The sequence below is a fragment of the Condylura cristata genome, unplaced genomic scaffold (assembly GCF_000260355.1).
Source record: "Condylura cristata isolate star-nosed mole 26May11 unplaced genomic scaffold, ConCri1.0 scaffold00010, whole genome shotgun sequence".
Lineage (NCBI taxonomy): Eukaryota > Metazoa > Chordata > Mammalia > Eulipotyphla > Talpidae > Condylura > Condylura cristata.
This window is the reverse complement of record NW_004567111.1, coordinates 34856768-34879205: the sequence shown is the minus strand read 5'-3', so window position 1 is coordinate 34879205 and position 22438 is coordinate 34856768. Positions and strand designations below refer to the sequence as shown.

General features: G+C 42.1%; 1 protein-coding gene across 2 annotated transcripts in view; it reads left to right on the top strand.

Annotated features, from left to right (window-relative positions):
* Positions 1–22438, top strand: part of VWA8 (von Willebrand factor A domain containing 8) — a 278183-nt gene that overhangs the window by 216004 nt on the left and 39741 nt on the right. For both annotated transcript variants that reach the window (XM_012723268.1, XM_012723269.1), the window contains exons 39-41: positions 11821–11929; positions 15847–16003; positions 21774–21882. In XM_012723268.1, the coding sequence (XP_012578722.1) occupies positions 11821–11929; positions 15847–16003; positions 21774–21882 (375 nt within the window). The remainder of the gene's footprint in view (positions 1–11820; positions 11930–15846; positions 16004–21773; positions 21883–22438) is intronic.

The window sequence follows — 22438 nt, the reverse complement described above, 5'->3', positions numbered from 1 at the left end:
GCCCTCCTCTCCTCAAGTGTCTTCATTCCCTCCCCCCTCTTGTCCTCCCATCAGCATGTAAACATCCCCTAGTCAGGACCGCCCAGAACACCCTTGCTCTTATTTTAACTGTAATGTGCATGCCTCTGTCCCTCGAGAGCAAGACCTCCTAAGAGAATTCTCTACATGCACTGGCTCTACTTCCAAACTTCCAGCCACTCGCCTTCTGACTTCCCGCCTGCCCCCTTCTAGGCTACTATTCACTCTATGGGCAACTTCATTCACTTCCGTGATTGAATGATTTCGTGAATCACTTCCATGATTTCAGCTGGCATTGCTTCTAAAGTACAATAAAAATTAAAAAGGGAACTGGTAGAAATTTGTTGAAAAGCATGATAAGCAAAATGAGGTCTTCCTTTTCAACTACATCTCCACTGTATCTTATATTTGAATGGCTCTTCACATTTTCTGAAAGCATCTTTAAGAACAGACTTGAATTGGGAACAACAAGGGTTTATATCTGAGTGCAACCCCACAGTCTGCAGGTGCAGAACTGAAGTCTGAAGAGGCACACAACTGCTCCATGCCTCAAATGAACCTCAGAACAGCTCCATAAGGGCTTATGTATCTGTTAGGATTTAAGAGATGAGAAAAGTGAGATTCTGAGAGTTTGTATTTTGCCCAGCAGCTAACTCCTAAGTAGTTGAACTAGAAAGTCAGGTGGTTCCAGGCTGCTGGCATGCAACATACTGCTTCTCTACAGCTGGTACAGTTGCATTTATAATTGACTAAATTATGACAAAAACTGAGCTTTTCTTGGTGATTTTGTGATTTATATGTGATATAATGTCCCATTACTGACATATATCTCCAGGAACCCTGGGCATTTCTTCCAGTACTGAGAACCACAAAGGTATCTTTTGTAATATTAATGAGGTGATTTTGGATGCCTGAGAAGGATGGAGACTCCTTGCCAGGGGTCCAGTCTTGTAACTGGAGGGTTAGAACTTCCAGACACCCACTCGCAAACCCCCTCTAGAGAATGAAGGGGTCCTGGAGGTTGAATTAGTTGCTAAAGGGCAGTGATTTCATTGTGGCTATGTAATGAAGTATCCATAAAAGAAGAAAAATTTTTTTAAAAAGGCAAGTTCAGAGTGCTTCCAGTTGGTGAACACTTAGACATGTGGGCCCCACACCGGACCCCATTCATCTCTTCAGTCTAGAGGCTATATCCTCTTGTAGTCAGCCAGTAATTGTAAATAAAATATTTGAGTTCTGTGAGCCATTCTAATAAATTAAAACCAAGGAGGAAGTTGTGGGGCCCCCATTTATAGATGTTCAGAGTAGAGGCAATAGTGACTGAAATAGAGTGGGTGTGGGGGTGTGGAAGAGCAGTGCTGAAAGACTGCCCCCCTTAGCCTGTGGACTCTGATGCTGTCTCCATCTAGAGTTTCAGAATTGAGTTAAATTGTACAACTCCCAGGGTATCCCAACCACTGCTTGTTGGGTGTTGGGGATGGGGGCTCCCCCCTCATAATTTAGTGAGCAGAATAAAAAAATAGAGCTGCAAGCACAAAGCAGCACCAACTGCTGCTGCTACTGGAGTGAGCAGGGAAGAGAGGTTTCTCATGATAGAGATTCTGTGTGTCCATACTTAGATTGAGCTATGTGCATAATAATGAGACTGTAATTTATATAAGATTAACACAACTTGTGTTTTCTCTCTGTAAAATATGTCTGCTTAGATTTTGACCTTTTTTTCTGTGGAATTGTTTGTGGGGTTGGGGGGGTTATTTTTCATCTCTTAAAGAGTACCTGTATTACAGATTTATACTTCTCCTTCCCCGCCAGAAAAGGCTAAGTTTTTGTTTAAATGGACATACTGATCATTGCTAAACTGATGTCACAATGCTGAGTACATGTCCCTCTGATGTTCAACAAAGAAGAATTTTAGGAGAGATGAGTCCTATACTTCTCTAGTTATTGGGGTTTTCCCACAATCCTGTGTGTGTTCTAACTAGTTTATTTGACTTTACACTTGGCAGAATATGCAGGCTTTGAGGTGAGGCGTTTCTTCGTCATAACCTCAAAGACTGTGCAGGTAGATGGTGCTGGGTGCTTTGTAGCCTCAGACAGGGGGCTCTCCATGTGAATGCTCCCTTAGTGACATCAGCTCACTACTTACATTGCTGGCTTGGTGCTTTGGTTTGTTTTTTGAGGTAACGTTGGCTTGCAACACTTTGTGATTCAGAGGTTAGGATCATATTCCACATATCAGCGAAACCACAAGATATTTGTCTTTCTCCTTTTGACTTATTTCACTTAGCATTGCCTCCTCCAGTATCATCAATATTGTTGCAAATGGCAATAACTGATCTTTATTACTGAGCAGTTCATATCTTTTTAATGCATTTAAATTGTTTCCATAACATGACTTTTGTAAATAGTGCTTCAGTGACCATGGGAATGTATATATCCCTTCTAACTAATGTCTCTGTATTTTTCAGGTAGATGCCTAGGGATAGCTAGCACCACACTCTTTTTCCTTAAAGGCTGGGTCTCTCTGTATTCCCACCAGTAGTGCATGTGTGTCCTTTCCTCTACATCCTCAACAACACTTGTTGTTTCTGGACTTTATGATATGACCATTCTAATGGATGTGCGGTGGTATCTCATGTGACTTTGGTTTGCAGGAGAGCACTTACCAGGCCCTAGTGTATTCTCAGGGCTTTGTGTACCACTGGGACCATTCTTCAGCTTCAGAATGGCCACAGTGACTCCACCCGTAATGCAGCAATTCACTTACTCAGCAGACACTTACTAGGCTTCTGCAGTGGGTGAACACTGCCATGTGCTGAAGGTGACACAAAAAATAAGACCCAGTCCTGCCCTCTGGATAGTCACAGACTAGTGTCAATGCCAGTTTCCCTCTCTGGTCACATTCTATTCAGAGCACAGATTATGTGCAGTGCCACTTACCAGTGAAATTTTTTTTTAATGGTCTGGTCATTGACCCATGGACATAAATGTACCATAACATACAGTTACTTAGCTTCAGTGTTTTGACCATGGCCCAGGAGTGTTTCATAGCCTCAGCCTACTTGCACTAGTGTAGCAGCCTGGGTCACCTTGCACAGTGCATCTGAGAGCACAAAACCAGAAATGCTCTCAGCTGATGAGTGGCACACAGCACTATCCTGAGTTCTTGGTGTGTCCAGCACATATACTTCTTTATGGCCTCTCCTTTTTCCATTATTTTATTTTTCTGGTTAATATTTTTTGACCCATAACAACCAGCAAGAGATGTGTGAAGTGTTGGACCTGGTGGAAGCAAAGACTATATTGCTGAATATGAAAATAGTTTTGTAAGCGCTCCATGTGCCTGGGGGAAATGGGTGAGCAAACACGGTGTAAACGTCAATAAGCAGTGGTTCCATAAACGTTATTATAGCTTGACATGATGAATGAGCAGTGGTTTCAAGGGTAGCTGGGCAAAATGATGGCTCGTGGCATGATGTGACTATAGCAGGAACAGAGTAGAAAACCAGTTTTCAGGGTTTGCTGCTGGAAATACCTCTCCACAGGGGGTAAACTATAATGAGCACCCAGTGCAGCTTCAGTTCGCATGCCTATTTTCAGAAAGGAATTCCCTGGGCTAAATGTGTTTGCATGGGGTTTGGGTCAGTACTTCCAAACTTTTAGAATCTGGGTTGTATCATAACCCACTCTACTTCTATCTACTCTAGAGATAGGAAAAAGAGGGGTGGGAAAGAGAACCATTCTATCTACACTTATCACCTCAGAATTCTGCTGAGTTTTTAAGTGGCTTTTGTATTTGGGAGGGACCACAGACTTCAATGGTCTGGAATCACCTGAAATGCTGACAGTTCAGTCAGCTTCAGTAGTAATAATAATAACACAATGGTATGTGATAGAAGGGGTCTCTTGGAGGGCCATCTTGCAGAGAACAAAACCAAAGCACCTGTACACTGCTTGCCTTAGCTGAGATGGCCTTTTTGCATTGCTGACTTTTTCCTTCACTAAGCCAGACCTGAATTCACTCTGGGGCTGAATGTTAACTCTTTGAACACTTAAGAGTTTTCATGAAAAAAATGAATGGAAAGGGTAGAATGTTTGCCCCACCCCCGCCATCTCAATGTAATTAGTTGTTTTTGAGAGTGTTTAAAAATCTGAATGTGTTTGTGTCAGATGGCAGCAGGATGGATACATTTCAGCCAATAACTTGGGATGCCGATAATTTGTGGGTTTTTAACACCTATACGCAATTATGACATCTGAATTCCAGTAAAGGTTTATTTATTGTAGTACCTGGGTTTATATCCTTGTTAGAGTTTAGAAGTGCAAGATCTGCCCCTGAGGTGCAGTCCACGGTGCTCCCCCACCCCCTCCCTCTGGCTGCCTCAGTTCTGGGATCAACTTTCATAGCTTGATTTAAAGTGTGACTGAATCTTTGGTTTTTCTATATTCCAAAAATAAGTAACACCATCCAGAATTTCTCTCTTCTGGCTTATTTATGATCCGTCCATGTTGGCACGAGTTTATCTTTTCTGATCCGAACATCTGTTTGGGGCACTTAGATTGTTTCCGTTTCTTGGCCATTGTAAAAGGTGCTGCAGTCACTTTGGAAGGTTCCTTTCAAGTCAGTTCTCTTGCATTCTTTCGGTAGATACCTAGGAATGGATTTACTGGGTTGTATGGCAGATCACTTTTTAACCTTTTGAGAAACCTCCAACTCCTGGCCACAGCTACACTCCTAACAATGCACAAGGGTTCCTTTTCTCCACATCCTCATCAGCACTTGTTTATGGTGTTTTGATATGGGCCGCTCCCACTGGATTCCACTATGAATTCCATAGTCCCAGATGTTACAAAAATCTTCATCTCATTCCTATTTGAATTTAAATGAAAGAAGGACAAAAAAATAAATAAAGTACTTCCAGACAAGCTTTAGATGGATCCTACGTATCTCCTAGTTTTGTTTTAGACAGCCCTATTAAAACAACCCTGTCCAACCTGGGAGAAAGGAGAGGGGCTGCTCCTTGCAGGGAGCCATCCAAGGCCAGCAAAGACTCTGGCAAGACACAGAGCTGAAACAGTGGTAGGGAAGTGGAAGCTCAGGATGTCAGAACAACCCAGAGCACAGGACCGTGTGTTTCCTGCTGTGGGAGAGGGCTCTGCTGACCGTGGTGGGGCCTCACACTGCTGTGCCAATTACGGCAGAACAGGGCAGAGTCTCAGCTGACAGCTTAGGATTCTGTTGCAGTGCTACGTCTTCTGCACACGTTTAATACATTTTTACTATGTACACAGAGGTGTGTGTGTGTGCCACTGTGCTAACTACTATCAGCAAGTAATGGAAGTCATAAGCTAGTCCTCAACTGACACCTTGTCCTCCTTTTAGCCCAAATCTGAAAACTAGATTTTCGTTCATTTTAATCAGACAGGGACCTTTCTTTTGTATAGTACCTGTTGGTCATTTGTAGATCTTCTTTGGAGAAGTGTCTGTTCAGGTCCTCTGGATTATGGCAACTTTTGATGTCAGAAAAATCGAAGTATGTCTTCTTGTTGGAAGTAGGCTGTCTCTGAAAGATGAAGACAATAGCTTCTTCCCTGCTGTCCCTCACTCATCCTGTAAAACATGAATCAGGTGGTTTTCATGCAATGGACTCCAAGTAGCAGGAGACCTAACTGCTCTGCACAGTTGATTGGTAGCTCAAATGTAAGAACATTGATTCTTTGCTTTCATAGAAGAGGTCAGTGACTCAAAACATTGCCACCGGGTCCCCAGATGAGGGCTACTGCTCCAGACTGCACAGCCTCATTCAGCCACGCTCCGTGATGAAGGGAGTAGAGGGCAGTGTGCATGCAGGGCAGTACTCTTCACAAAACTCTTCACCTACGTGGAAAGAAATCTTTCTCAGAAGCCTCCTTTTGACAGACTTTCTCTTTTCCCCCAGACCAACCGCTAGCAAGGGAAATGGGATTAGTGTTCATAACATGATTCACGTGACTTCTGTTTAAAAAAAGGGTAGGGTTGTTGCACCGCAGCAGCTGGAAAATGGCGGTCAGTGTGTTACCAGTCCTGCTTCCAAGAGCTAACTTCTGGTCTAAGATTATATTCTGGCTATTTATTTTACTGATGGTTTTTAAGTATCATGAGGCGCCTATAATACATAAGCCTGGCCCAGAATTACAGTAGGACGTGGGTGAGTCATGAGCCTTCTGTGCTCTGACATTGGGTTGCTTTACTCTGGAACATTTTTATGAGTTATAATTTGCAAGATTAATGTTTTTTTGTTTTTTTTTTTAATTTTAATGCATTTAAAAGGATAGCAATTCTTAAGATTAATGCCAGTTTTCCAAAAAGGATGAAGAGCTTGTGTCAAAAGTTGCAAAGGTCCACGTTTTGTGGTTTGGGGAAATTTTTGAACCCTGTGCATGGTTATGGTTCTGTCTATCTCAGTAATTGCAATGACTTATTTGAGCTCTTCCCAGATGAAACCAACTCTCAAAAAGTACATTCCTAGTGCTTCTCAGCACCAATTTCACTCAGCAGTTTATCAACCTCGTAAGAGACCAATGGTTCCATAGCTCATGTCTGTCCGCAGGAAGCACATTTCCTCCAGTGATGGGCCTTCCCCAGTCTGTTTCGATTTTTGTCCCAGAGAGGACAGTCCTAGACTCTCTGCCTTGCACCTTTTATGAGTCATTATCAGTTCATCTGGAAGATGCCCTGAAATGACTTTGACAACCTCTTGGCAAGAGTGCCCCTCCCATCCGCCTAGAGGAACAAGTTCCTGTGAGTGAGTACATGGTGTTCATAAAAGGACACACATTAGATCAACTCCTCTAAGGTCTGGAAGTATCCCTGGAATTTATGGGGTGTGTTTCAAATTGGATTGATGAATGTTTCGTCCAGGGGTTGGTGGGAGCTACCTTGTTTGCACTGCCCAGCAGGTGGCCTAGCAAGACACACATGTGGCCATGAACATGGAGGTCCCATTCTCCCTACAAGCTTCGTAGTCTCTTTTGTGCCTTCCTGACACCCCTTTATATCGGTAGATGTTGTTACAACTTCAAGAGCATGGTCTTAGAGGTAACTGACGGAAACTGTAATAATTTGTCTTTTAGCCCCTGTTATGAAGGACTGTTGGTAGCAGGAAAGTCACTGGATTAGTTATCCTGATGAGGACAACTAATTTTTTATGAAAGCTGCTAGCCATAAAGGAAATTGCTTTTGATGCCTCTGCTGAATTTCTTCTATCTTTAATTTGCTTAAGTATATTCACTCACTGTTTATCTCCATCTCTCTCTCAAATCTCTTCCTATCTTTTGTTTCTTTCACACACACTCTCTCAGTTGCTTGTCTCTCAGATCACTCAACTCTTTCAATCCGTTTGTCCATCATTGTTCTTATTGCTCTGTCTCATTCTTTCACTCCCTCAGTATGTGCTTCCCTCTCCACCTTTACAAATCTTTCAGTCTCTCAACTCTCCTTCTGTTAATCACATCTTCACTCACTTTCTCCACATATCGCTGTCACTCAATCCAGTTCATTGGGTCTGTCTCAATCTTTGCATCAGGTTTTATTCTGTTAAACCTAGTCATATTTAATACATAATAATAAACGTATCTCCATATATAATAACATTTCTGGATGACTACTCAAAGGAGCTGTAGAATCCATGGTAGATCCTTTTTAAAATATCTTTAATGATAACAATTATGTGATAACAATTATGTAACTTTTTTTTTAAAGATTTTATTTATTTATTCATATAGAACTGGGGTACAGGCCAGAGATGCGGAAGGTGAGAGGATTCACCAGAGACAGAGCGGGGAGCAGAACAAGCAGATCAATGAAGTACACTGCTGAGGGGAGCAGCGGGCGGGTCAGGAGAGGTCTGCCACGCCATGTGGTCACCTCCGGGGCAGGCGGGAATGGAACTCATGCGGAAGTGGTTTAAGATTCTTAGTGCTGTGCTTTAACCCGCTGCGCCACCAGGGAGGGCCAACAATTATGTAACTTTTAAAAATAAAAAACTTAACAGTCACTGGATACATAGTTAAGTTTCAGTGTAAGTTGTTTGTTAACTTGTTATGTAACTTTTGGCGAGTACTTAACTGTTCAGGTCTCAACTTTCTCATGGGAAATAAGGTGGTTGAACTAAATTTCTTTCATTCCACCCAGCATTGACCATCCTAACTAGGTCCAAATCAAGTAACTATGAGGGATCAGGTTGGGATTTAGTTAAAATCAGAAATTTGCTTTTAAGAGTTGTAGTCTTCTGGATTAGTAGGACAGTGACAGTGTTAATACAGTAACAGTTTGCTTTGGGCAGGGGGAGACAGTGAGTGAAAGAATAAGATTAAGAGAGATTAAGAGTTTGAATGAGTAAGTGTGTGCAATCATGACAGTAAGAATAAGTGAGATATAGAGATTGTGGAGGAGACTGAGCTATAATGAGAGAGAGCCAGAAACAGTGAGATGGATATTGAGTGAGTGAGGTATGAGAGGCAGTGATATAGAGGTTGAGAATGGCAGAGACAGGGAAGAAAGGGAGATTGAGAGTAACAATGATAGACAGTGGGTGATATATTTAGAATCAGGGAAGAATGGAGAGGTAATCTTGAAAAGGGTATGTGAGTGCTGCCAGAGTAAGAGTAATTTAGAGAAACTGAATGTAGTAAACTGAGGGGAGAGGTAGAAAGAGAAATAGGAGCATAATTACAGATAGTGGGGGACATTGTGAAAAAGTAAGAAATTGAGGGAAAAAATGAGAAAAATATTAAGAGATGGGTGACATAGATACAGGTTGAGTAATGAAACTGGGTCAAAGAAATAGGTTTGAGAAAGTCGATCAGTATCATCAACATCTAAGAGTCAGATTTATTTAGAAAGAGATTCAGAGAGTAAGAAATTAAGAAACAGATTAGGGAAAGAATGAAAGAGACAAGGAGATCAATGGAGTGGACAAGGAATGAGAATGATTGAGAGATTGAAGAAAGAGGAATGAAATGAAAAATAATGAGTGATGTGGAAACATTGAGAGATGAATAATGGGAGTGAGGTTGAGAGTGGTTGAGAGAGATGAAATAGTATGAGGGAGAAATAGGGAGATGGTGGAGGAAGATTAGGACCAAGAGAAACTTGAGTATTTCGAGACAGTGAGAATGTGAGAACTGAATGATTGTCAGGTACAGAGAGCAAGATATTGAGGGGTAGTGAGAGAGTGAGGAGAGAGTAACATAAAGAGACAGAAATTTAGAGTTGGGGAGTGAGAGAGACTGGGAAACAGATGAGAAAGTCAGAAAGCTTTAGAGACAAGTTAAGCGCAGTGACATTGAAAATGAGAAAGTGGTTGAAAAAAAGAATTGAGAGAATGAGGTGAAAAAGATACAGGTAGAATGAAGAGACAAGAGTTTAGATAGATGAGAGAAAGAGATGATATTGAGAAAGCATAAGAGACTAAGTTATAGCAAAATTGAATGTACTGAGATTGAGAGAAGAGTAATGATAGAGAGTAGGAACTAAGTCATTGCTCACTGTGAGGAGTAACAACCATTGAGAGAAATGAGAGATGGAAAGATAGAATGATTGTGTATCTCAGACTCTGGGTCTGTGTCAGAGTGAAGAGAAAGTAATACAAGTGACAGATAATATGTAACATACAGAGAAACAGGACAGTAATATATGGATGTTGGAAGGAGAGTGATGGGAGATACTGAGATGTATTTAGAGAGAAATTGAGTATAGTGGGACTATGAGTGACAGATTGAGAGATTGACACAGACAGAGAGGGAGGAAGTATGAGGGTTGAGAAAAAGCCTTGGAGATACAGATTGAGAGACTGAGACACTGAGATTGAAATGAGAAAGTCCTACTATAATCTGTCTCTCACTCGAAGAGATTGCAAGATGGTAATGGAGCATGACAGATTGAGAGGAGTGGGAGAGTTTTGAAAGGGATATTTAAGTAAGAAACAGAATGTGATAGTGAGGGAAAAGAGATAATGACTGATATATAGTGAGTTTGGAGTGATGGGAGTGAAGGAGTGAGAGAAGTAGGATGATTGCCAAAGGGAAATTGAGGGTGAAGATCAAGTAATTAAGAGTCAGATTTATGTGTAGTGACATTGAAGGAGAGATAAGAGTGTAAGAGATATTTAGAGAAACTGAATGAAGGTGTTGAAAGACTAATGAAAGAGACTAGATTGTGAAAGCAATTGAGACACTAAAGTGATCATGAGTGAGTGTGTTTGTGAGAGTTGAAACAATGAGAGATAAGGGGGAATGGGGATGAGAAATTACTGGTGCATAGAAACAGTGAGAGGTCAATGTTGAAAGTGAAAAGATTGAAAGATAAGAAAGAGGGAGGAAGAATTGTGAGGCTTAGAGATGTTGAGATTGAGAGAGAGATTAAGGATTTAGAGACAGACTGAAGGTAGTGAGAGATTGTGAGAGATGAGGTGAGTTACTCAAAGATTGAGGGAGAGTGAGAGTGGCAGCAAGTGATTGTCACACCAGGCTAATGACCCACCTTATTAGATACCACAGGTAACACTTCCACCAGCAATACAGCTATATTGGCAGTGAGTCTAGAATTCTTATAGTGTACATTCATTTTTAATTTATTGCTTACTTCTTGTATTACATCTGGACAGGTTGGGAGGTACTGGCTAGGTCAGGGGAGAAAGTATTTTAAGTGCTATTTTTTCCTCTAAATGTAGCTGACTTTACAGAGGAGAAAAAAATCATTTTCTTCCATCTTTAGAGCATGATTCTATGTATGGAATTCAGATCAGTAGTACTATCCTGGTGTTCAGCTTTAGCATGTTTTGAGAAATTTATGGCAAAAACTATCAACGCTGCCAAAACTATTGGCAGAAAGGTCAGTGAATTAAAATCCCTTTATAATGTCATAAATCTGAAATGAACTAATGTGGATATAAGACAGTAGAAGTTATATTAAATTCATTCTTAACAGATTTTGTGTGTGTGTGCAAAGACCTTGAATTACATCCTTACCTTCATTAAATCTAACATCCAGCATGTAAAGCTCACGAAGTAGCCAAAATAGTGAGCTCAGAAGCTCGTCTGCTGCAGACCCAGGGGGACTTTGCATGATATCCTGCCAGTACTTTTCTGTAAATCTTAAACAATTGAATATTTGACCTGATCTGCCTTGAAAATCATTGTATTTGAAAGTAGGATCATAGCATACAAGAAATGTGGCTACCTTGAGTTCTTTTTATTCTAGGGTAATTTATCAATCCTTTGTGAATCAGTACTGAATAAAAAATAAGAAATAATCAGCTATCATAGAGGTTTAATGTACCATTTGCTGTTTGAAAGAATTACCGAATCCAGTTTTAAAATTTTAGTGTCTTCATGTACAACAAATATTATAGCACAAGATACATTTTGTTTTTCCTGTTCCCATTTTTTATATCAAATGACATTTCTCAGAAGAATGACCTTTCTCTGAAAGTGTATCTGCTGTGATTCAGCAGGACGGTTATCCTTTTAAGCCACTGAGAACGTGCCCTGCTTCTGGTAGGTCTGCTTCCTTGTGTAAATGTACCTCTGCACCAAGAGAATGCTAAAGCTGGAACTCAATCCAGCTCTTTATTAAAAAAAAAAAATTCAGTTTGTCTCCTTCCCAACTAAATGGATGGCTGAACCCAAAGTTCTTGCCAAACACTAACACAGTTGTGACCTGGGGTTAGAAGATGCCTGAAGAACTTAGAGGAAAGAATTGTCTCATGTGCTTCCTGGCATTAGTCAGGGGGAGTGATCATGTCTCTTCTTTGTTTGTAGATAACAATCGATAGAGAGAGCGGTGAAGATGTGAGTTCCCCCAAACATGGAAAGGAAGACCCAGACAACATGCCACACGTGGGTGGCAACACGTGGGCTGGTGGAACAGGTGGGTAGTGCTGACGTCCTCCTGGGGGGGGGGGCTCCCGAGATGTCACCAGCCCATACAGACAACACAGCCCCTGGGAAGTATTGGGCTCCAGCTTCCAGCTTGCCTTGTTGTGTGGATTGTGCTCTGGCCCTTCCTCTCAGCACAACTTCAAGACATGAAAGAAACCTGCCATTTCAATTCCCCAGATCCTGGTACCCTTAGACCATTCTGACCCTCCCAGAGTTGATTCATCATTAAAAAGGGAATAACATTAACTGCTTTGTAAGGCTGTGATGAGGATTAAGTGAGATTAAGTTTATAAATCTGAGGGAGGAGTCCTGGCATGAAGAATGCATTCAGAGTGTTAATCCCTTTTTGGGATCACACCAGGCAGCTCTCTACTAAATTGTCTTGACCCACTGACTTTGAAAAGAAATGACCCTGCTCTTCCACATGTAGGATGCAGGGTTTAGAGATAACAGAGCTGATTGTGGTTCAAACCAATGGCTGAGGCCATTCCTTCCTCTTGGCCGCCTGAGCAGAGCATTGTTCCCGTGCTCTTTTCCTCTTTCCTTCCAGGCAGCTGGGCCAGACACATCTGCTGACCACAGGAATAGCGCCAGACTATGTGTGCACTGTCTGAGCTTATCCTGGCCAAAGGGAGTGCTGGCCCGAGCTCCATACTTCACCTTCCCCTAGGATGGTCTGTCTCTCACCCTTGACACCCTCGGGAGGAAATGGGTTTCTGTGCTGGGACAATGTGCTATCAAAAGACCTGTGGACTTCTTGCTACTGTTTGTTCATCACACTTTTAGCTTTAAAGAAAGGGTATTTTTAGACTTAGCCTTTGATCTGGAAATTAGCGACAAGCCAGCAAGACATAATCCATATGGAATGCATGGTGGAGCAAGCTGGCCAGATGTAGACTTCCCGGCAGTGGGCTACTTGAGAGTGGAAGTTCTAGCTTGTTATTCTACTTGAATCTACTAACTCTTCTATCTGTTCAGTTTGAAGACCTTGCTTTTGCTTCCTGCAGCTTTTTTCAACTTGTAGATTCCTTTCCTTCAAATACTTTTTCTGTTACTCTTCCCTCATTCTCTATAGTGAACACAGTTCTGACCCATTAAGTCATTTGATTCCTTTTTAATCAACAATGCTTCTCCCTTTCCTTTTCTTGCCCCCACCTTACAAATTGACTTCGGGATGTTCAAGGTCAGATTCAAGATTATGCCTTGAAGTCTTAAAAACCTCCAATAAACTTTTTCTTGTAAGTCATACAGGTTAAAACTTCCAGAAATAGAGATCATGCAGAACTCTCTCCCCATGACTTCTCCAGCCCAGTGTGACTTCCCCAGTGGCCACGTGACTCTGGCTGACCATTGCTCACACCAGCCTCTATAAACAGTTGTGGGTCCTTTTCCTCCCCTCACCAAAATGATGTCATCTCAGTATCTCAGAAGTTTTAAACTAATTCATGACCCACCCGTACCAATGGACAACCCCCTGTAAGAGTAAGGTTACAGAAACAACTAATTATTTGCTCAATTATTAGTTTCTCAGTCTATATAAGGGTCCACAAGTGAGAGCCAAGAATCACATTTTAGAAGGAATTTTCCACCACTGATTTCTAAATCAATGTGAAATAAGATGTGTTCAAATCAAAGGGTACAATTACTGTAATTAATAACTTGCTTTCATGGTACTCCCTAGAGGAAATGACCTACACAGACTTCCATAGGAGAAGCAGTGCCGAGTTCTTGCTCTTAGTTTTTTACATCAATTAAGACTCTAAGGGAATAAAGAAAAATATGACATAACTTAACCATCATCTACAAACGTTCAAAGTTTCCACTACATGAAACTTAGAAGTGAACTCATTCTGTATGACTGGAAGTTGCCTCAATAGTAGAACAACCTCTTATTTAACTCTTATTTTATACCGAAAACCTTTCTAAGCATTTCAGCCTCATAAAAACCTCATGAAGTAAATAATCATTTTACAGATGAAAAGACTGAAGTACCTTAAGGAAATTCCTCAGGCACTGCAGCCAGTTTTCTAACCCAGGCAACCTGACTTCACTAAGAATACTCGTAAGCTGTGCTGCCTCTCCGCTCCTGGATTCTGTTCCAAGTTCCCAAGTTATGTGTTAATGAACAAAATAAGCTGATTAATAGTATTTTAGATACTACAAAGCAAGGATAATAAACTGGGATTCCAGAGGCCAAATCTGGCCAATCTATATATTTTGGTTTTCAACCTAGTGTTTTGGAATGTAGTTATGCAAAGCAATGCCTCACTTGTTAACCAAAGTCCTCACTACTTCTTAAAATATTACCTGGTTTTCTAAATTTTCTTTACTACATAGTTTACATACTATTACAAACTGTATACTTACGGGCATGTAATTATGGGCTTATATTGAAAAACTACTGTGAAGCTGAAGTATTAGCTGTTGTATACTCTAATCTAAAAGTCAAAGTATAATATTTGGCTTCTTATCTTAGCTAAGCTGCTGATATGAGGTAAGTAGGTTGCAGAATCTCTGTGCATCGTTTTTATCATTTGCAAAACAGGGTAAACAATATAGCTTAATTGCCCCTTATTTCAAGGAACAATAAGGTAATGTGAGGAAAGAAGAGTGCTCTTCACTTAATTAACAACTGTATACTGAGTGTCTTTCATGTATAGCCACTCATAGAAGTAGAAGTACAAATATATATATGAAAATTATCACAATTGAAGAGTACAGTTACTGCCCAGCACATTGATTCCGGTGAGGAGAGTCATGGAATTTGGACTGAGCCTTGAAATGTTGGTAGGATTGACTGGATAGAGAAGAAGGAAGTAGCGTAAATAGGGACACCTTTGTTTCCAGAGTCTACTCATTTCAATATTCACTGTCTGGCTATAGGGCCCATAATATCCCTAGGCCAACTCTCCACGTGAAGACACTGATCCGGTGTGGCCCTTGGGTCAAGTCTGTCCGCCAGGACCTCTGTCCACCCCTGCTCCTCTGCCCTTTGGGCTGCTCCTCCACAGCTCATTTCTCTGTGCTCTCATAGATCTCTGTCCTTCAGTTTGGTCAGGACACAGGAGCCCTGATCTTTCATGCTGCACAAAATGCGCATGCCTGAAGTTTCTTCCCCATAGAAGGTATTCCCTCTAGTCTCCAGTTTCAAGAAAGGAATTTGAGGATCAAGAACTCAGCTGGGCCTGTCCCCAGACTGAGCTCGCCAGATCTCTACCCAAAGTGGCCAGTGGGAAAGTACAGGCTCCAAAGGAACACAGGTGCTGGGTCATCAAGGTTTTCTACACCTTCACAGAGTCCTACTTTGCCTTCCCTCTGGTGGAATCACACAGAGCAACAGTGACAAGACGTGCTGAGATCTGAGCCCATCGTAGCCTGGATGCAAGTGCTAGTGAGACCCCTCTGGTGGCAAGTGAGAAGTCAGATGAGACCATCTATCCTCACATTTCTGTCAGTTTGTTTTGCTCACTCTTATGTGCATTAAGAAATGTCTCAGGTTTATACTTCCCAGTGGATACATCGCTGGGGCAAGACTCAGACCCTGCAGCGTGATCAGCTCCAACCTTCATTCCAGCCTCTTTGGGGCCAGGAGCTGACCTATTATACCTTCCTAAAATTTTCAACTGTGGGGTCTATAGGAATGAATTTAGGGCAATTCACTTACTTGCATCCCAACTACTGGTAGCATTTATTTGACTAGGAAAGTTAGAGACATTCCATCTAGAGAAAAAACAGTAAATATTCTCCTGTAGGCTCTGTACTTACTACAGTTATATTTGTTATTTTTCAAATAAGTAATAATTAAGGACAGTTAATATGCTTCATGGGACTACCTTAAAGGCATGGTCTGAATTTGTGGTCTGGAGCAAGCAGACTCACTACCTGTATTTTCCTGGTTTCTACCAGGGGGAAGAGACACTGCAGGTCTGGGTGGCAAAGGAGGTCCCTACCGGCTGGATGCAGGCCACTCTGTGTACCAGGTCACAGAGGTTGAGAAAGATGCAGTTCCTGAGGAGGTAAAGAAAGCTGCTAGAGAGATGGGCCAGAGAGCGTTTCAGCAGAGGTGAGTGGTCGCCATCATACAGAGAGCAGCACTGGCTCTGGGGTGGGCTGTTGTAGTGGACTCTGAACAGACACAGATTTGTGACATTCTCCACATCATCCAGCACTTTGAACCACAAACTAATCCCTCCCTGGTGGTGACAGTCAAGGGAACATGTGATACCCCATTCTTTCTACTCAGGCTCTTTTTTTTTTTTTTTTAAGATTTATTTATTCATACAGAACTGGGGTACAGGCCAGAGATGTGGAGAATGAGAGGCTTCACCAGAGACAGAATGGGGAACAGAACAGGCAGATCTATGAAGTACACTGCTGAGGGGAGCAGTGGGCGGGTCAGGAGAGGTCTGCCTCGCCATGTGGTCACCTCCGGGGCAGGCAGGAATTGAACTCATGAGGAAGCGGCTTTAGATTCTCACTGCTGTGCTTTAACCCGCTGCGCCACCAGGGAGGGCCTCTACTCAGGCTCTTTTAAATGTATGGATTACAATTAAATGTAGAAAAAAGAATTTAGGATATTACCAAAGATTTCTCGTAAGACCAAATTGAAGCTCAGATCACTTCATCCACATGTATTCCTAGGCCATCAAGAAAATTCAAATAGCTCTATAAAATAATCCCTTCCTGCCTCAGGAATCTTGCACATTTATGTGGGGACAGAACTAGTGTACTTGTTCTGTGTGTGTGTGTGTGTCTTTGTCTCCGCCCCCCCACCCTGCCCCAATTAAGTGCTGAAGTCCTCTGGTATGAAGATTTTACTCTTTAGCAGTGAAGGGAGGGGCCCAGTCAGGATTTGGGTATTCCAAGGAGGGAAATACCTGTGCAGAGCCACCAGAACCTAGTGTCAGCAGTGGAGAGGCAGCTTGCCCATCAGGGACAAGGTACTGGTAGGGAGTGAGGTTAGATGAGGAAACCCTGATCTACGTGGAGCCTTGAAATCCAGACTGATGATCCTGTGGTTTTCAGACACTCCAGAACCATTCTGCCCCATTGTGATGAGAACCATCCAAGAAATGAGAAGAATTTACATGATGCTTTCAGAAGACAACCACGTGTTCTTTAACTAAATGTGAAAAATACCAAAGGACCAGTAGTATATCCTTCAGTATTGAGAGAATTGGTAGTGCTGTGAGGTAGATTTGCATTTTTGTGCTCAATGAAAATAGCTGGGTAGTTAGAGAAAAGGCATTGCAAGTGTATGCAAGTTTTGAAATTCCTCCCACGTACATGTGGTATATTATGTGCTTGTGCTTTCACACATCCTGCAAGTAAACAGCACAGAACAATGGAGACAAATATGTCCCTCAGTAAGGGCTGCAGCCCTGAGTGCCTCAAGTACTCAGTAGGTAAATGAGACAAGTGGCACTTTCGTTCAACCCTTCTCTTGGCTTCCCTGGAGACCTTGAATTATCTCTTTATCCTTGCTGTGCCTGAGATTATTCTGCAGATAGGCAGCTGCCCTCTCAGTTTATAAAGATAAATAACTTTCCAGGACTAAAATCAGTTTACATTTCTCAAAAAAGGTAGGGAGAATACTTTAGTGAGAGGTCTTGTTGGAATTAAAATATTGCTCAACAATTACAGTGTCCATTTGGAAAAGAACCAAACAACTAGCTGTGCCTCTCCCCCCACCCCCACCATGAGCTCCCACAGTCACCATGCTCAGAGCCCCACAGGTGAACGCCCAGTGTCGAGGTGTGCTCTCGCGCCCAGGCCCTTCTTGGGGAGGCGGAATGGCCTTTCAGTGGTGCTTGTGCACTACTGTGCCACCTCAGCATCCCTAGTAGGGTCAGGAACCTTCTCCAAGGACAATGGTCCCTGGGAAGGAAGTCAAGGAGCACCTATGCTAAGGCAACTAAATTCAGTGATGTAGGGAGGCAAGTGTGGAAGTGAGCGAGGGAGGCAGGGAAAAGGCCACACTCCTCTACGAAATACTGCAGAGAACTAAGACAAGTGCAAGAGAATGCCCTCCCGACTGAAACACTTTGCTGTCTCCTGTCTCCCAAGGGGGAAAAATGAAAGTCATGAGAAGGACGGATACAGCAAAATACAGAGAAGAAATACTGCTTTCTACTTCCGTGTAGTAAATAGACCTGTTGGATGAGTATTCAATTTAGCACTGCTGAATGTTTAACTTTTGTTATGAACTTTTCAAACAGATAAGAGAGAAACATAATGAGTCCTATGGGCCTGTCCCTGCAACATCAAGAGGAAAAAATCTGACTGCACTCCTAGCATCCACCATGGGTACTTTTGAAACTAATCCAAGATGTCCTGTATTTTTATTATGAACATTTCAGGGTATCTCTTAAAGATACAGACTTTCAAAAAAAACAAGAACACAATGCTATTATTATGTCTTTAAAAAGTAATAATTCTTCACTATCACCAAATTGTTTTAAGTTATTTTGCAACTCAAGGCATATGTAAAAAAGGTCAGCTTTCCCTCCATTTAAGTTTTTAAAACATCCTGACCTTTTTTCCTTAGTTCTTATCATCCTTTCCCATTAAGCTGTTAGTTTTAACAATAGCTGGCTGCCTCTCCACTAAGTTCCTTGAGAGTGGGGTGTTTGGTTTGCTCCAAAGTACATCCAGAATATCTACACCCAGAACCTGGGGAGCAGCAAACACTCACGCCTATCTACAGAATGAATAATCAGATGTGTATACAAGCAGTGATGTCACCATTCATAGTCAATTCAGACACCAGACAAACCCGACCTGTGCATCAGCCCAGGGGCTACTGTATTGCCTTGGGGAGCCCAGTCTACTAGCAGTCCAGTCTCAGCATTCAGTTATGTCTGCACTGTAGCGAATCCTGATTGCTGTATAATAAGAATTGATAAACTTAGGAAGACTAACAAGAAGAGACAAATACAAGACGTGAATAAAGTGGAATAGAAATATGATAGCAACAAGATGTGAATGAAGGAGGCCTGAGGTATTTTCTGCACACTTAGCAAAGCCTTCAGTGGGGGACCCTCACTCTGGAAATTGTACCCTCTGCCATTTGCAAAACTAATCAACCTTACACAGTGGATCTCAGCTTATGTTTGTTTTCATAATTGATCCAAAAATCATAGTATTTAAAATCTGACCCAAAGAAAAAATAAAATGAAAACGAAAATTCCCAGACTCTTAGGTAACAATAAATATACGCTTTAAGAATAAACTCTGCCAGCAAAGTACAGTTATAGTCCACTTAGATTACTAGGATGTAAAGCAGCTGTGCCCTGCAGTTTTGATCAGAGGTGAAGCAGCAGAAAGGTATTTTCAGCCAGCTTTGTGGGTTTGGGAATACTAGCAATGGGAACTTGTCTGACCAGAGGCTAAAATTGCCTGTGTTCTTTCCCCATTCCCAGTTCAGCCTTCATCATTTAAAATGTTATCAACTTTGCACACCTTATAGGTGACCTTTATGAAAGCTGACACAAGCTGGAATATGATTTCCAGACTTCTTCATAATTAAAACAGCATGTGGTATGTTTTTGGGTGCAACATGATCTTGCCAGAGGTGGCCCTGCAACTCGAGCTAAGTCTGATCTCTCTACAAAGACCAGTCTGCTTGAGGTGACTCACCAACTGCTTGACTCCTTCCTTGATGTGGCTGTGTGTGTATGTTTTTCTCAATCTCTCATCTTTGGAGAAACGCTAATCTCCCTTCTATGGGAGAGTGCATATTGACTTCCTACGTATAAAGGGAAGGAGGCAGCATATCACACAGCTTGTTGTGCCCAACTTCCTGCAGCCTTGATATTTGGGATAAACTTAATCTAATGAAAATTAGAGACATTTAACAGGTTGCCACACGTAATTATAGGGACTGCTACAGGAGTGTGTCCTTACACCTCCTCCTTTTTGCTCTTAGAACAGGGTAAGTTAGATCACAATAGAAGGACACCCTGGCATGTCACCTAGGGAAAGCACTCAGGTAATATATACCTCCAGGTAGCATACCTTTGGACAAGGACTCCAAAGCATTATGGAGTCCCACTGTGCTGCTAGGTATTGGCAATTCAGAGAAAAAATGAGACATTTCCCTTCTCCCACAAGAATCACATATAATGAACATTTCACTCTCACTGTAAAGAATATTTCCTACTGTGGAAAATAAAGATTGAAAAAAGTCTGATAAATGACAGATTTATTAAAAGCGATAAAAGGTAAAGGCTCTATGAAAGCTAACTAGGGAAGATACATGAAGGGATTAATCAGTTTCTTTAGGACAGTGAAGCAAGACTTCAGAGAATGTGACCTTCAGACTGTGTTTTGAAACCTGAGTTGGCCTCAGCTAGCCCTCGTGATGGCAGGGCAGATCATCTAAGTCTGTACCCTGGTCACCTAGGCCTGATATGATGCTAAAGCGCATCTCACTCTGCTCTGTGATTCTTCACAGATTCTCTGTCAGCACTGGGCCTGAGAGTAGAGGTGGTCCATTCTCAGCTAGCATCTGGGACTTCAGTTCCAGCTAAGGCATTGAAAATATAAAGACTTTCAGCTACATACCAACGTTGACGCTCACACATATACAAGTATACACACACAGTTTAGAAGATCATATTGAACATAGACTTTGGAGATAGCATTATTTCTTGCCTTAGTATCAGAAGTATCCAAGAAATTATTATATTACACATATAGCACTATAAAACCCAAGTGAAGGTTCGGACTTTGGTCATGCTACTGTTTTTTTGTTTGTTTTGTTTTTTTTTTAAAGATTCACTTATTTGTGCATACAGAACTGGGGTACAGGCCAGAGACTCAGGGGTGGTGAAAGACTTCACTAGAGACAGAATGGGGAGCAGAACAGGCAGACTGACGAAGCACACTGCTGAGGGGAGCAGCGGGCAGGTCAGGAGAGGTCTGCCACGCCATGTGGTCAAATCTGGGGCAGGCGGGAATCGAACTCATGCAGAAGTGGTTTCAGCCTCTTAGTGCAGTGCTTTAACCCGCTGCACCACCAGGGAGGGCCCGCTACTGTTTTTTAAATAGCCAGTTTTATCATTTCAGTCATTTTATTGCAGTGCATTTTGAGCATCTCTTGGTCTCCAGCACCATGCTAGAGATACTATACATAAGAGGCAGGGAGAGAGTACCCCTTGCAGAGGCTTTAAGACACAGGCATGCTGTGTTCAGGGAACCACAAGAACTCTTACAGGACTATAATCAAAGAAAACAATGAAGAGGAGCACTGTCCTGGGAGGACAGGCTTTCCAAGCTACAGTAATGCTGAAATACAATTCTTCCATTATCAACATTCAAAAACATGGATTTTACTTAGTGACACCAAGTCGTTGGGCTCAAACTGGTCCAGATATATGTTCTTGGTCTTTCAGAGCAATCCATGAGAGCTCGCTTAAGAATCTGCCATACGAACGGACCAGTGGCCAATGTGGTAACACACCTCTGGGAACCAGCAAGGGAGTGTTGTTGAGCTGACTCCTAACTGACCCAGGAGAACCAACTATGCATATTTCACAGTGCTTAGTCACTTCATCCTTGATAGCGTGAAATAAATCATGGTGGGAGTTTTGATACACAGCATGTCATTAGGGTTTTCTTTTGTCCTAGGGGACTATTCATTAGCCATATACCTGCACATCATAGGATATTCTTCTCCTTTGAACTCCAACTAGAGAACTTTTGTTATCCCTTTTTTTTTAAAGCAACAGGAATTACCAAGGAGTTTGCTATAGTTCTAGTAAAAGATGAAGTAGACGGCCCATCTGTGCATGATTTTCAGCTGCTACCTTTCTTGCCCTCTCTGATTTCAGGCTAAAGGAGATCCAAATGAGTGAATACGACGCTGCAAGCTATGAAAGGTTTTCGGGAGCTGTTCGGCGACAGGTGCACTCCCTTCGTATCATTCTGGATAACTTACAGGTAATTAAATTCCTCCATTTATGGACCAAGAAAATGATCCAAGTCCAAAACTGGACCCATCCCAAACTACTGGAAAAAGCTATGTGAACCCTAAGCAGACAGATGGGGGGAAAAAATTGCCAAAGTGCAGTCTATTCCCTCTACGGCTTTCTCAGCTGAGTTCAAGGGCGAAAATTTGATCTCACCTTTCTTTCCTGTGCAAGCAGCAGTTAGATGACCCTTCAGCCTGGAAATATAAAACCTCCTAATTCCCCGCCTGTAAGATCCAGGAGTATTCCACCTCTGCTAGATAGTCACAAATAGTGCCTGCTTCCTACAAACAGTTCCCGGTCACAGATAGGAGGGACGGCGCGTTCAGGATCTTCAGGCTGTGCGCTCTCTGCCCTTGGCTTCTCCTCCCTCCTGCCTCTCTCCCTGCTTCCACATTGCCCGCCCTTTTGTAGTTCACAAAGTGGTTGCCTCAGAGCCAGTTACTGTGACCGTTGCCCCTGAGAGTCATGGTTAAGTAGCTTGTATTTCCTCAGCAGGGGTTCTTTGAAAACTTCACATTTGAAAT